General features: G+C 41.4%; 1 protein-coding gene across 1 annotated transcript; it reads left to right on the forward strand.

Annotated features, from left to right (window-relative positions):
• Positions 1-891: 891 nt before the first annotated feature.
• On the forward strand, positions 892-15,803 carry ankrd28b (ankyrin repeat domain 28b). Its single transcript, XM_020093171.2, has 28 exons — positions 892-1,155; positions 4,746-4,829; positions 5,316-5,394; positions 5,860-5,930; positions 6,019-6,219; positions 7,987-8,074; positions 8,514-8,656; positions 8,784-8,996; positions 9,271-9,349; positions 9,435-9,549; positions 9,761-9,843; positions 9,926-9,989; positions 10,097-10,165; positions 10,260-10,400; positions 10,574-10,685; positions 10,775-10,801; positions 11,414-11,488; positions 11,570-11,771; positions 11,856-11,943; positions 12,029-12,146; positions 12,366-12,585; positions 12,827-12,914; positions 13,006-13,089; positions 13,200-13,345; positions 13,488-13,570; positions 13,712-13,794; positions 13,950-14,041; positions 14,229-15,803. Exons 1-28 carry the CDS (start codon positions 1,129-1,131, stop codon positions 14,510-14,512), a joined length of 3,159 nt encoding a protein of 1,052 aa, XP_019948730.1. The 5' UTR covers positions 892-1,128; the 3' UTR covers positions 14,513-15,803.
• The last annotated feature ends 530 nt before the right edge of the window (positions 15,804-16,333 follow it).

Here is a 16,333-nt window from a genome sequence, read left to right on the forward strand (position 1 = left end):
TGAAATCCTTGACAACATCAGCTCCTATTGAAAGTGTAAATGGAAGAAAACTTGTGATTATAACAACTAGTGCATTTAGTACTGGAACGACAAAGATGTGTGTGTGTGTGTGTGACTAGGCCAGGAGGCAAAACTGGAGGAGAGGAGAGTTACATATATATGTGTGTGTGTGTGTGTGTGTGTGTGTGTGTGTGTGTACTGCAGGATATACAGCCTGAATGTACAGGCTACTGGCCCACTGTGTGTACTGTGTGTTCTGTTTACAAGAGGCAGATACAGAAGCAGCTCCTCACTAGTTTGTTCTGTAATTTAAAGATATTGCATTTTTTCCTTAATTCATTAAGTTATTGAAGGCTTGGGGGGTGACAGGTGTTTTTAAAGAGAGGCCTACGTCTGCTTAATGTTCACATATTAGCACAACATGCCAGAACTGCTTCATCAGCATCCATGGGGCCAATTAAACATACAGCCTGGTCTTTGTGTCAGCAGCATGGCTACCTCCGGGAAGATGAGTCAGGGGCCTGATGGTGGTTTTCTGTCCGGTGAAACTTCCTCTTCCTGGGGGAACAGAGTTGGCTTCTCTTCGGTGTTGCTCTCGGTTTTAGTTCAACTTCCAGATGAGTCACACTGTGTAAACAGAACAATGAGCTGCTGTAGCTTAGCCACATAGCTCCATACGAATATCTAAATGTCGCAGTAAGCGTGTGTGGTAACATAAGTTCACTTCATGTCGGAAACATTTACTAAAAGTGTCACTTACTTAACAATATTTAATCTGACGTGAACGTTGTCAGCGACGCGATATCCAACACGAGCGCGTCTGTCACGGAGCGCTGTTTGGCAACAACCAATAAGGAGCCTCTTTACTGGCTCGTCAGGCGCGTTTGACCAATGGGAGCGCGTCTCATTGCGAGGTGAAGTATGGTGGCGGCAATGTTGTGGAGTTTCCGCTACTCGTCTGCTGCTCATGCCATAGGTTAGAGAGCTAGCGCAAGTAAGCTAGGTTAGCGTCGCGCCAGGCCTCCAGCGAACCAGCGGGAGAGCAACCGAGATCAAACCCAGCTATTCGGGAAGGAGACGAACACCTCATTTATGTGTCTGCATGAGAACAGTTGAAATCCCAGAAATATGGTGGTTCTCAAAATTCGAGACCAGGTAAGTGGTTGTTGTCGCAGGAGGACTGAAGTTTCAGCTAATGCTGGCCGGCTAACGTTTAGCTAGCTCGCCCCCCGATTTCAACACTCGCCAGCGGAATGTAATTGGAGTCTGTCGGGCTATTCCCCCAGACGGAAGCGTTTCCTCAAGTGCTAAATAATAAATAGTGACTTGTGAGGTGAAAGGTAGACACGGGGCTTTTGGCTAAATCATATATGGAGTCATGTTCTTGGTCGATGATTGGTGGCATCACATTAACACCGAGACACATGCTCAAGCGGTCACTCCAGCTAATGGTCCCGTGTTTATGACCAGCAATTAGCCGGAGCCGGTGCTAAATGTGATTTTTAAAAAACAATGCAAAACTGGGCTTGAGTTGTTGCTTCTAAGTGATTCAGTGTTTTATCAATAGCCACCATTATGTTGTATCATGTTGTATGAGGTGACTACCTTAACAACCGAAGCGATCTGTTGATTGTATATAAATATATATGTTTTTCATCTGAGTTTACATCAATTAAATTGTCTTTGATCACAATCATTTAGTGTATATCCCATTATTAATATTGTAAACAATTCAACCAGTTATTGCAGCAGTTTGAGACGTAGCTGTTTACCAAAATGCATGTATTTTTACTGTATAAGTAGTATGAATGCAAGTAAACTGCTGTGTAATGGTTATACACGTATGAGGAGACTGGCAGTGTCACAGTTTATCAGACATGTGTCCCCTAACGACATTAACCACTTGTCACCTACGTGTGAAAACGAGAATAGCTGTCTGTTGTCATTCAGAGACGTGTTTTGTACAAGCCTGCTATTCTTGTAGCATATGTACGTGCATGCGTCTTTCATTGTGTGTGTGCTTGAATGATCGTGTGCCTGCCTGGGCTCCTGTGAGCCAGTGGAGTTGCCAAAGAGCTGTCTCCATGGTGATGGTATTAACTAGGCTGGCTTGTATGAGGAGAGGAGGTGCACAGTCGTGCAGCCAAAGAAGCATAGAAAATCTCCTACACCAGTCGTGCAGGACCGGAGCGCTGAAAACAACAAAATGCAGATTTGTCCTTGTCCCTGTCACTGTGGGGGGATATTCAGAGAATCGTCGAATGAAACTGTACGAAGCACAGTGCCTGCTTGTTACTCTGAATTCATCCTCAGTCACTCTAACCTTTATTGCACCCAGCAGATATTCATGGACATTATAATAAGTGAATGAAAGGATTGTCTTATGTTTAAAGTGAATGTAAGCTACTTACCCTCTTGGATGGTAATGGTAGTCTTTGTCGTCTTTATTCTTAATACTTACTGAGTATCAGTCTGCTGAAATTAATAATGAGGCTCAAATCTGAACCAGCACAAAACATATCTTGTCCTAATAGTTTCAAGACAATTAAAAGAGAACTATCCTTCCTATATCACCATGCTCTCAGCCCAAGGGGAAAGTGTATGACTTGAGTACCGTGTGAATGACACTGTATAACATTGTGGTTGTGAGCCGCTTCAGACAAAATGAATTGGATCCAAACATAATTGGTTCTATTTCATGGCGTTTGTCAAGCATGTGGCTTAAACTGTGCCGTATGACCTAGATGTCTTCTGCACATGAGGTATTGGAAGCTACACGGCTGCACATTAGCTAATTAGCTAGCTGGGCAGCTTGGTGGGTTAGATGAGGTATGAGATCTTAATGACCAAATGTACTCTGCACGCTTTATCATTCTGAATGTATGCAGAAAGAAATTCAGCTGGTGGGATTGGTTGTATGCATATTTCCCTCTCCAGCTTTTTCAAACTGAGGTGTAGTAAAGATATTTAAAGGCAATACAAGTTTTCATTCAAGCTGAATATTGCAGCAGGTGATTTGAAACCCCCCTGACTCTTGGCACTTGGTAACTGGAACCTCCAGCTTCTTTAGCTCACGTTTTGTTTTGGATACTTTGATACAAATTGCTCATTCAGAGGTTGTAAGTGCTCACATGTAAGTGCTAGATAATGGCTCACCTGACACACAGCATTTAAGCATCACCTAAATTCACAGCTGTTACTTCTGCAGCTGTAAACTCATCATGATAGCTTAATTTGTTTTTTGCAATAGGCATTTAACTAAAGTCAGGAAAGGGTTAAGTTTTTGTGCAAGCCAGGAATGTTCCATCTGGGTCTTTCATGGGTAACCAGTTGCAGCCTCTGGAAGGGATCCCCTGCCCTCACTGTTCTCCCCATCCATGCCAGCCTCCTCCCACAGCCAGTGGAAAACTGCCTGATCGTACACTCTGCTGGTGTTATAGTGGATCTGATAGGGGAGCACAACAATGTGGAGTTGGACAACATGATGCGTTAAGGTCCAGATAATCGAAACATGAATTACTCATACAGTTTTACTGTTGATAGGAGCATTGATTTAGAATTATTTTGAAATACATTAGATAAGTACGAGATGTAACATCGCTTAATGAGGGGGGGAAAAGAATAGAAGCTCATAAATGGTGATAACCTGATCTGCAGCCAGTTTGGTATTTTGTGAAGGGCCAGGGCGCTCAGCATTGCTAATAATGCTATATTGTCTCTGGAGCCCCAGACTATTTGTTTATGGTGTGCCAAAAAGATTCTTTACCAACAAGTTAATAATGAAGCAGTGCTCTCTCCATCTGTGGGTTTTCAATTCCAATTCCGTCTTTAGGGACATTGCGGATGTTGTGAGAGCCTCGTCTTACAGGAAGTATTGGCAAAAGGCTGCAACACTGTCACAATGAATCACTTAAGCTACCCACACATGGATAAATATTGCCTGAAATGTTTATGGTTCTAATTACATGTCTTAAAAACCACAGTTAATCTTGCCAGTCTTTTTTTTTTTTAATTAGACACACATGATTCTTTTTGCAAAATGAAACTGAGCAAAATGATCAAAATATATGGTATACACAGCAGTATCTTCCCTGTGTACACTCCCTAGGAAAGGTGGAGCCAGCGAAACTACTTAGTAGTTGGGATGGCATGGTCCTTCGTCAGACTTCACAAAGAGAACAACTTTACCTCAGATTGTTTTAGAAGCCTTGTTTGACTTTCATCATTTTTGCCACTTGTTGAAATGGTGAAGAGGATCAGCTGGGATAGTTTTCACTAGAGGCTAGTCATGTCAAAGTCAGTCATATGGAGCGCAGGGTTACTGGACTTACATTCTGAAGATTGTTTTTTTTCTCTCTGTGCCGCGTGTGGATGTGGTTTTCTCGCCGACCAACAACACAGTACAGAATTAGAAAGTGTCTGCTCAGCATTTGTCAGAATCGATCCTGACATTCTTCCTCCATCATCGTCTGATTTGTGGAGTCACTGTTTTATTTAAAGGCCTCAGTCTCTGCCTTTTTTATACAGATCTTCAACAAAAAATATTAAGGGACTTTTTAACAGCCTAAACATGATTGTGTAATCTCGGAGCAAATGAGTCGTGTGTGTATTGTGGTGCTTGAGGACGAGGATCCAGAAGTCTCTTTACGGTCTAAAGTCTCCAAGGTCTGAGTGAAGAGTTATTGTTTTTTCCAAATTTTCTACTGCTGGAGTTTTAAGTCTGACTCAGTCTCTTTCTTTTACAGCCTGCTTTGCTGAAAGCTATTTTCAATGTGGACCCAGATGAAGTACGCTCACTCATATTCAAAAAAGAGGATGTGAATGCACAGGTAATCCCAGCAGTCTCAACTCTGCATCCGTTTCCTCTTATTATTTTTCTATCTAAAAAAACATCCTATAGCGCTGATTTTAAAACCCCTCATGCATCATGCAGCTCTTTCAGTTAATAGTTACAAAACAACACATCATTGGTTTTCTGCTCATTTCATTGCATTCCTCAAAGTTACTGTTTGGTAAGGCCAGATGTTTGTTTCAAAATATGGCTGGTTGGTATTTGTTTCACTCGAAGTCTTCTCTGCTAACTGAATTTATTTTTTACCCTTTTTTGCTTTGAATGCAGCTGTTAATAGTATATGCCAATTTCACCTCACTAGCATTGTAATGTTACAAATAACAAAGAAAAGGTGTGATCTTGTTCTAAAAGATCAGGGCTGTATTACCTTGTATAAAGTAGAGAAAGACTCTAAAGTTAAGATGTAATTGCAAGCTGTTTTCCCACTTTTTAATCACAGTTTCTTCTGTTCACATTCTTACAGGACAATGAGAAGCGAACTCCACTGCATGCTGCTGCCTATCTCGGAGATGCAGAAATTATAGAGCTGCTGATTCTTTCAGGTATGGGTTTTAAAAATACCTCACAGATAAGGTTCAATCATACCAATTTTAGAAGTATGGTTCTTCATGATATTTATTCCCACTTTAACATTAGAAAACATCTTAAAGCAAAGTCATGATCACCTGTTGTATTCAGCAGCAGCATGCCCTGACATACTTGGTTTTCTTTATTCAATAAGGGTTTGGTGCATGTCAGCAACTTACAACTTGTCTTAGAGCATAAAGGCATATTTCAAATGTGGCACTCAGCAGAAGATTGTTGTGCTTATGTGGCCAGATGGTGCATCTGTATTTAATACAGTGAAATATCTCTATGCGCACCCTGTGTAGTCTGCTCTTTCTTGCAGGTGGAGATGTTACAAAAAAAAGTCAAAAGGCTTAAATCATTGTTGAAATGTTGCACTTGATATAATTTAACTTTATGACCTTCAAACGGTCTCATAGCCAATATCATGTGACTTGCAGGTGCCAGAGTAAATGCCAAAGATAACAAGTGGCTCACTCCTCTGCACCGGGCTGTGGCCTCCTGCAGTGAGGTATGTGAAATGCTTCTCCTATTCTCTTATCACATCCATGTGTAACACATTCAAACAGTGCACACCTTAATGTGGCGACTTCCTGCAGGAGGCTGTCCAGGTTTTGCTGAAACACTCTGCCGACGTGAACGCCCGAGACAAGAACTGGCAGACGCCGCTTCACATCGCCGCGGCCAATAAGGCCGTACGCTGCGCCGAAGCCCTTGTCCCACTGCTCAGCAATGTGAATGTGTCGGACAGAGCAGGCCGGACTGCGCTGCACCATGCAGCCTTCAGCGGTCATCTGGAGGTAACTTTAAAGCCTTAAAAGAAGAGTATTCCATTAAAATTCAGTGAAAATCTCCTTAAGGGAAGGTCCAGTACATTGATGCAGAAAGAGAGGTGAACCACAGGGATTATAAATAATAAATACTGAATTAATGTTACTTCCAAAATCATTTTAATTGCAGCATAGCATTTTTACGATGCGGCTTTAGTTTCTCCACCACTTCCTCTCTTTCTTTTTTTTTAAATTAAATTTTTCATTTTAACTGTCTCAACAATTGAACAGCCTTAAGTCCTCCTTTTTCTTTTCTTTTTCTTCCTTAAATCCCACTCACCCCCTTCCCCCACTTAAGGCTTTTCTCTCATCCCTTCCCTCTCGTATCTCACTCACTGACTCTAATCGCGGTCTATGTATTAGTGACCTCAGCCTTGTTGGATTCATCTGTGGGCTGTACTCTAAGAAGTGCTTAAATACCTTTTAGTATTTATTTATTTTAACCTTAATTGATACTAAATTACATTGATCACCTTTAGAGACAAAACGTGCACAGTCTTAGACTTAACTGGTGATCTTTACTGACTGTAGCCACTCATTGTGTTGCCTTGCTGTTACTAACAGGAAGTGTTTCTGTTTGCCTCATAAATGTATAAACACAGTGGGCATTATACCAAACAGAACAAACGAACAATGGCTTATTTTTGCTCATTAAAGATTTGTGAGATGAAACAACCGACTTACCCATATACCTCTTCCTCTGTAACTCATCACACACAGAGCAGTTAGTTTGAGCATGAGGTCAGCTGTTCCTTTCCTTATAGCAATGATTCGTTCTGATTGTTTATCCTTAAGTTCTTATGTTTTAACATTGCCTGTCAAGAGAACTATTTTAACAGCAAAAAAGCTGTTTGTACCCACAGTATCTGTTGTCTGCTATGTAGTCTTATTGGTTTTACATTCCGTTTTCTGAGCTTAAGCCTTTGCTGCAGTAGTGTACAGTAAAACCTTGATTAGGTCGGGTGACAATAATAATCCTATTTGATCCGAGAGTCATTTGCACAAATCCAAACACCAGGGCAAACTGGAAAAAACACAATTCAACAAGAAGTGTAGCTGCTTTCCGAGAACCAGCCAGAACCTGTTTAGAAAATAACAAATTTGCAGATAATCATTTTTCCCCACATGATTGCAGACTGATACTTCAGGCAGTCGAGACATAAATTGTGGTCACACACTAAAGGACACTATGTGCACAAACAGCGCTTGCCCAATCACGTGCCTAAATGCAAATAACCCATTGCATACATATACTAGCAGGCAAATGATTTGACTTCAGGATGAACATTTCTTGTCTGATCATATGTTAGTGGAATATAAAAAATGTTCAGACAGTTTTAGTTGTTTAAATTCAAATACAGAGATGGGGACATGTAGTTGTAACCTGATTTGTAACATGTATTCTGAAACATGGCTACCCTGTGGAAACGTATGGCTTAATATCTTGTTGATTCATCTGTATTCAGTGTTTACGAGATCAAAACGTTTATTGACCCACATTTGCGCTGCAATTTAAAAAAGAATTGAAACCCATGTTAAAGCTCATCTAATTCATGAAGGTGGTTGTACTTGTATGTGGTGTGGACCAGAGGATCAGTCTGTTTACTCTAGTATAAAGGCATTAAACACCATATATACACAGTGACTAGGGGGGAGAAGATTTGATGTTCAGGTCTTAACCTCCCTTGACATGTTTCCTGATTCTTTTCTTTTTTTTTTCCTTGTTGCCGCTTTTAGATGGTGAGGCTGTTGCTCTCCAGAGGAGCAAACATCAATGCCTTTGACAAGAAGGACCGCCGTGCAATCCACTGGGCAGCCTACATGGGTAATAAATTAACCACATGGGGTTTTTTAACTTCACACTATTTATTTTCTTTAGAACTTTAGGAGATCATCTCATCTTGTGTTCAATGAAAGTGTCCAGGATTTAATTTATGTAGAAATCGTTCCTACTTTTTTCATTGTTACTACAATTTCACTTTGAAATCTTAAAATGAATACCTTTTGTTTATTTAATTATATATATATTCTTTTTGAGATCAGATTCATTAAACACATAGCAGAACACATTATTTTTCCGTGTTGGCATCTCTGTCGACGTTTAGAAAAAACATTTAACACTCTTGAGACAATTGTCTGTACAGTAAAAATCCAGTGTGAAGCAAGAACGTTGCCCAGCACAGTCAAATATGATTAGATGAAATACAAAATAAACTCTTGATTACATGTTCATGTTACTAAAATCCTTCTCTTGTTTTCTTCAGGGCACATAGAAGTGGTGAAGCTGCTGGCATCTCACGGAGCCGAGGTGGCCTGCAAAGATAAGAAATCTTACACCCCCCTGCATGCGGCAGCCTCCAGTGGAATGATTAGTGTTGTCAAATACCTCCTGGACTTGGGGGTGGATGTAAGTTCCACCCACATGCTCGCTGTCATTACACTGCGGACACGGCAAGATCTTATTGTCCGGTCAGGAGAGATGTGTCAGATTTCTATATTATGTGCTATAACTCTCTGTTTATCTTGCTGTCTAGATCAATGAGCCCAATGCATACGGCAACACACCGCTCCACGTTGCCTGTTACAACGGGCAGGATGTGGTGGTGAACGAGCTCATTGAATGTGGAGCCAACGTCAACCAGGTGAACGAGAAGGGCTTTGCACCTCTGCATTTTACCGCCGCCTCGCGCCATGGGGCACTTTGTCTTGAACTGCTAGTCTGCAATGGTGCAGACGTCAACATCAAGGTGAGTAAAAACCAGAATGACTCCTCTCCTGGTAACTTAGAAAGGGGCTCATTGTGGTTTAGGAAAGTTATCAAATTTGAATTGAATATTTATTTTTAATCAAGTAGCAGTGTAGCATGTTGCTTGAGTGTGATTTCACGTTTTTACTTGTGTTGTAAAGTAATTACACTAAGACTTAACTGTACCTTTCTTCTATTGTTCAATAATATTATATACAACTAAAACCCATAGTAATGATCAACACTGTGACACCACTGTGTTTTTCTTTGTCTAGAGTAAAGATGGTAAGACTCCCCTCCACATGACAGCCATCCACGGGAGGTTTTCTAGATCTCAAGCAATCATTGAAAATGGTGAGCTCCTCTACAAATTCAGCCTCGCTGGACAATGAAATTAAAACTACTGCTAGCTAAGTGCTTTGTTTGTTTCATCCTGAAGGTGCCGAGATTGACTGTGAAGATAAAAATGGAAACACACCACTGCACATTGCAGCCCGATACGGACACGAGCTCCTCATCAACACCCTCATTTCCAACAAAGCTGACACGGCTAAGTAAGTGGCCCTGGGCCTGCACCTTTTTCAGCAACTGCTTCAACATTGTGAAAGAACTGCATTTTTAAATCTCTCCGAAGCTGACAGGCATCGACTGTTATGTAACTGATACACCAGAGTCTGTACCATCTAGAGAAACTTCCTGTCCTGAGTTTAACACCAGGGATATTTTAGTGATACTGGCTAAATCCGCATGATCGTGATTTTTTAGACGAGGGGTTCACGGAATGTTCCCGCTGCATTTGGCTGCTCTCAGTGGATTCTCCGACTGCTGCCGAAAGCTCCTGTCTTCAGGTGAGCAAATCTATCCTGTTAAATATCACATACAGTTAAAAGTGTATGTAGAATCTTGTTCATAATATTTTACTCTGCGCAGGCTTTGATATTGATACTCCTGATGACTTTGGAAGGACCTGTTTACATGCTGCAGCTGCTGGAGGGTGAGTACCCCTGAACAGTATGTTTAATATTAACTGTAAGTGTTAAGATAAAGTTTATGACCTAAAACAAAAATAATATCATTGTGTAAATCTCTTACCCCCTGTAGAAACCTGGAATGTCTCAATCTTCTCCTCAACACGGGTGCAGACTTTAATAGGAAGGACAGCTTTGGCAGGTTTGTACTATTTACTGGTGGATCTGGGTCAAGAGTTTGTTTCAGTTTCTCTGTGAAATTTAAACAGTGAACTGAGGCATGTTTGCTTTTCCAGGACCCCTCTGCACTACGCTGCTGCCAACTGTAACTACCAGTGCCTGTTTGCTCTGGTGGGATCAGGGGCCAGCGTCAATGACCTCGACGAACGTGGCTGTACTCCCCTACACTACGCCGCCGCCTCTGACACAGATGGAAAGTCAGTATACTTAGTGAACTCAGTGTATTAACGGAGGTGTTGGCTGAGTGGGAGGCGGGTTATGTTTGAAGGTTTGATGGATGAAAGCTGCACTTTGCATCATCGGTTATGCTAAGTAACAGTTCAAAGATTATCTTGTTTCCTTGACAACAGCCTCTTTGTTGTGCGTGCAGGTGCCTGGAATACTTACTGCGAAACGATGCAAATCCAGGGATCCGGGACAATCAGGGCTACAACGCTGTGCACTACGCCTCCGCGTACGGACATCGCCTCTGTCTGGAGCTGGTGAGAACTTCACTCCACAGTACACAACATAAAACAATCAGCTTCACAATATTTGTGTTTTCATCACTGCTTCATCCTCTCTTTTACAGATTGCAAGTGAGACACCTCTAGATGTGGTGAGTAGAGTGTTTACTTTTCGGGAATGAAAAATACCAGGATTCTGTAACCCCATCACTCAATTACTTGCCACGGATCAATTACTGCAGGTCACTGTTAGAGTTTCAGAAAGAACACTGCAACCAGCATTACAGCAGATAGGTTTAGAAAGGGCACTGCATTAGTATCAATTAAGCTAAAGAAAAAAATACTATAAATAATAACAATACTATAATAATACTATACTTATTATTATTATTATTTAATGAAGGTAACACAGAAACAAATCTTCCACTGGTCGGCATTTCAGTGCAACTGAGTCTCAAAAATCATCATTCAATAATGGTAAGAAAGTTATCACAAACAGTATTTATGTTTTTAGTGCATTTCTCCAATTCCATTACATGTATAATATTGTAAATGTAAAAAATTTGTACAATAATAATGTATGTACAAATAAGTATTTATTTCAGAAGCTATTGACCCTCACCCTCAGCTGGATCAGTGTAAAGACCAGTCTGAATGAGATGCTTCTGGCCTCTCCACCTGTTGCACAATAGTCTAAATGTCTATGCAATAGATTCTACTGTGAATATATGTGATGCAGGTTCTAACTTGTGTTATTTGTTCAGCTAATGGAAACCTCAGGGACAGACATCCTGAATGACTCTGATGTCAGGGCTCCTGTCAGCCCCTTGCATCTTGCTGTGAGTATTGTCAGTATAATGCTATTATCCTCACTCTGAGTTAACTTATGTTAACTTGTTCTTTGTAAATAAATCTTCCAGGCGTATCATGGTCACCACCAAGCTATGGAGGTGTTGGTGCAGTCTCTGCTGGATCTTGATGTAAGAAACACCCAGGGACGTACTCCCTTAGACCTGGCTGCTTTTAAGGGTCATGTAGAGTGTGTGGATGTTCTAATCAACCAAGGAGCCTCCATCCTGGTCAAAGACTTCACCCTGAAGCGAACCCCCATCCATGCTGCAGGTGGGGAATCAATTTGCCTGCATTCGACTTTTCAGATCTGAACACAGTATAATGAGAGATGCTAATGGGTCTTTTTCTTTGCAGCTACCAATGGTCATTCGGAATGTTTGCGTTTGCTGATTGGAAATGCTGATCTTCAAAGTGCAGTAGATATTCAAGATGGGAATGGACAGTAAGTGAAGTTTGTTTGTGATTTAGTTTTTTTCACTTTATCGTCTAAAGTAATTGTTAACATAACTTTCTCCTGTTTTGTTTAGAACACCTCTGATGCTGTCGGTCCTGAGTGGACACACAGATTGTGTTTATTCTCTGTTGAATAAGGGAGCATGTGTAGAAGCCAAAGACAAGTGGGGGCGGACGGCCCTGCATAGAGGAGTAAGGACATGCCACTATTCCTACATATACTATACATAGAACTGACTACTGTGGTAGTTCTCTACGTTGATACTTGATACAATACTTTCACATTTTGATCTGGATCATGAGCATAAACTTCCTTTCTATTTCTTTAGAAATAACCAATTCAACAACATTTATCACCTCTTCTTCCCCTCAAATCATGATGTATAAAATCAATCTGCCTTCTGTCTTTAGGCAGTGACCGGGCACGAGGAATGTGTGGAGGCCTTGCTTCAGCACAGTGCCAACTTCCTGGTGCGAGACTGCAAAGGGCGCACACCGATCCACCTGGCAGCAGCATGTGGACACACTGGGGTACTAGGAGGACTGCTGCATGCTGCCCAGTCAGTGGAAACTCTCCCTGTCTTAACAGACAACCATGGCTACACCCCACTGCACTGGGCCTGCTACAATGGTACACAGACGAGGCTTAGAAGACCTCTTACAATGATCAGTTTACATATCGCATGTTAAGCTCTTAAATACAGAGATACTGTAGTAGAGTAAGTTTGTACATTTGAGCACTTATCATTTTCGTGTTTCATGCTTGTTCTTTAAGTATTTTCTTGCTATTTCTTAATGCACCCATTAAAAAAAATGAAGCACCTGGAGATGAAGGCCAATGCATCTACTGCTTTCTGTATTCTTCTCTACAGGTCATGATACATGTGTGGAGGTTTTGTTGGAACAAGAAGTTTTTCACAAGGCTGATGGGAATTCTTTCAGCCCCCTCCACTGTTCTGTGTAAGATCCTCTGCCGACATCCGTTCCTATCAACGTACGTGAGGAAAGAATCTTAAACAGATTTAATAAATGTCTCTTATTTCTTCTTTAGGATCCATGATAACGAAGGTGCAGCTGAGATGCTGATAGACACTCTGGGCCCCGCCATTGTCAATGCCAAAGACAGTAAAAACAGGTAAACATGGTCATCTAAAGCAAAGTATCTGAAGATCTGCAGCCATAAGATAATTGTGACACAAGATTGCTTGATTTAATATGAGTCTTGTTCCTGTGTTATTTGTGCAGAACACCCCTGCATGCAGCAGCGTTCACTGACCATGTGGAGTGTCTCCAGCTGCTGCTGAGCCACAACGCACAGGTCAACAGTATCGACACCACAGGGAAGACGCCGCTCATGATGGCTGCTGAGAACGGCCAGACCAATGCTGTCGGTACGAGCGCTTTTCTACTTTAACCAGCAGACTGGGAAATATCACTGCAGGATGTAATAGTTGGTGCAGTAATGAATTAGTAAACACTGCTACATTGAATTACTCTAACTTTGCTGTGTTGTTCCTGTGTTGTTGCTGTTAGAACTGCTGGTGAGCAGTGCGAAAGCAGATCTCACTCTGCAGGATGCTGTAAAGAACACTGCACTTCACCTAGCCTGCAGTAAGGTGTGTATGGCCACATGGTGGCACTGTACTCACATTCTACAGCAGTAAATGTACATCATGTTCCCTCAAACATGTTGTTATACTATAAGCTACTGTATGTGGTTGTTTTAACATGTATTGCTCTGTACCTGTTTTCTACAGGGACATGAAACCAGTGCCTTGTTGATATTGGAAAAGATTACAGACAGGAACCTCATAAATGCCACTAATGCCGCCTTACAGACGTATGTATCACCTGTATTACATTAGTGTCTTGTCTTGTGCTGCATCTGAGTGGTGCGATGGAGTGGAAGTGTTTGTCGATAATGTAAAGATTTGAATTATTCACACAAACATAATGAACAAATTGAAAAATATTGACTTGACATCTTTTTTTAAGGCCTCTACACGTGGCTGCGAGAAATGGTCTGACTGTGGTGGTGCAGGAGCTGCTTGCAAAAGGAGCCAGTGTACTTGCAGTGGATGAAAACGGTAAATTCAAGACAACAGTTTTCTTCTTTACATAATATATCACCTACATATGCATAAGTGAGCACAACAGAATGTTTTATCCTGTCAACCATACAGTTACTACTTTATCATTTAAGAGATGTAGTAACAGTGTTAGAAACTGAAGCTGTGCATGACCTTAATAAAATGTGCACTGTCATTGTTTCAGGTTACACACCTGCCTTGGCTTGTGCCCCCAACAAAGATGTGGCAGACTGCCTCGCCCTCATCCTGGCCACCATGATGCCTGTGTCCCCCTGCACCCCGGCACCCACCCTCCCTTTCAGTGCCATTAACCACTACACCACCAGCCCCTCCAAGAGCGTCACCTTCGACAGCCTGCCCGTGCTGCGCGGCGAGCACAGCTCCTACTGCAGCTTCAACAACGTCAGCCATCACGAGGGCTTCTACAAGGACGAGGAGCTCAACGACTCGGATTCAGAGACGTACTGAGGGACGGGAGGAGATGGAAGCATAAACACACACACTGTGTCTTAATAAATCACCCACCGCCAGCTTTGGAGGGCAGAAGAAGAGAAAAGCCCCCACAGGAGCCTTAAAGAGTCCCCCCACTTAGAAAAGAGAGCAAGAGAGGGAGGAGGTGCAGCAGGCTGGCCCACACTCATCCCGACCTCATCCAGCACCAGGTGTCCTTCCAGCTGATACAGGACCTTAGTAACCGCTGCTTTACCAACACAGACTTGTTGAGTGCTTGTTGGGCAGACAGCGACATTTGTACGGCAATAACATGCTGAAGAGGGATGGTAGCACTTCGCCGAGAGCTAATCTGACAGGGACCAGGAGACGCGGATGCATTTTAACCCAGTTTTAATTATGTACATGAGTTTGAGAAGTTTTGGAGTTTACCAGTGCATTGGGGAAGAGAGATTTCCTTTATGAAATTCTTTTGGGAGGGAGTTAAATACCACACACTACGTCTGCCGAATGCGCTTGTATTTCAAATCTGTAAGTCATACAGGGGGAAAGTCATTTATTTTTTGAGATCAAAATTTTAATATTCCCATGTTCATGTCTTAAACTCCTTATCCTCAAGAAAAAAAATCTGAATTTCTGACCTGAGTAATTTAAAAACATTTGATATGTGCAACAGGTTATTTTTAAGTTGATCAACCTTACCTTTGTGTATTGACTTGTCCACTGCGGTTTAGTCTTTCAAGAATAAATTATTTGTGTACGTTTGGTTCCTATTTATGTGTTTATTTTGTGCCTTCATTAGTTACTGAGAGCAGATGGGTGTGTAGAGGCAGCTGTGATGCTCACTAGGTAAGTAATGAGACAACTGTAAGAAGCACTGATCCAACACTGAGCTATCTGACGCTCAGCTTTGTGAGGAGAAACACTGTAAACCAATGACAGGACAGCGTTTGATTTTCTTCTGTTTGAATGATTTTTTTTTTGCTCTTATATTAGTCAATGTTTGTTGACAGGTTTTGCTTGCTTTAACTTCCGAAAAAAGAGAAACCACTCGATTCTACCGTGATTCAAAAATCCCTTTTCTGTCTGTTGAGAAATCATTTTAACTGGAAATATGTACAATACATTTGCTAGCTTCATTAGAATGGAAAAGATTTTTGTTTCTTTTCCTGGCTTTTTCTTGAAGAGGGATGAAACTAGCATGTATATAGAAATTGTGACTGTGAATTCAAAGCTCCAGTGAATTCTTTCATTACTGAGATTGCTGTATATTTTATGAGTAATAAAGAAATGAGTTATTTAATAATGACCATGAGTCTTTATGGAGTATTGACTTTAACTGTATTAAGTTTATGGCACATGTGAACCAGCTCAAGTCTTTTCACACGTGACATTTTGCCACAAGAGGAAAAATCACAGGTGTAAAGTTTATTCAGTATCTACCTCAGGCTCCTGGTCGTGTCCATGTTGATTCACTCTCACATTGAGATAAAACACCGGGGTGTTGTAAACTAAGTCTGAATATCTGCTGTTTGAGAGTCCGATCAATTCAGTGTCAACATGGTACAGTTCACTGTCAGGTATTATTAGTTATTCTATTTTTTAATGGGATTTTATATTTATGCATAGTTTAATTTCAGGGCACGCCTGAAAACGAGATTTATAATTTTAGTTATTACTATTCATTACCATTAAGACAGTAGTTGAATTTGGAGAGTACAATCTGTCCCTTAGGATTCAGTTTGCAGTTATTGAAAATCATGAAATTATAACCTTCTTAGTCGACGGAATAATTCATGGGGTACGGCTTGACTGAATTTTAAAGGGCCTTGGCAGACG

This window comes from Paralichthys olivaceus, chromosome 13, assembly GCF_024713975.1.
Source record: "Paralichthys olivaceus isolate ysfri-2021 chromosome 13, ASM2471397v2, whole genome shotgun sequence".
In the NCBI taxonomy this organism is placed as follows: Eukaryota; Metazoa; Chordata; class Actinopteri; order Pleuronectiformes; family Paralichthyidae; genus Paralichthys; species Paralichthys olivaceus.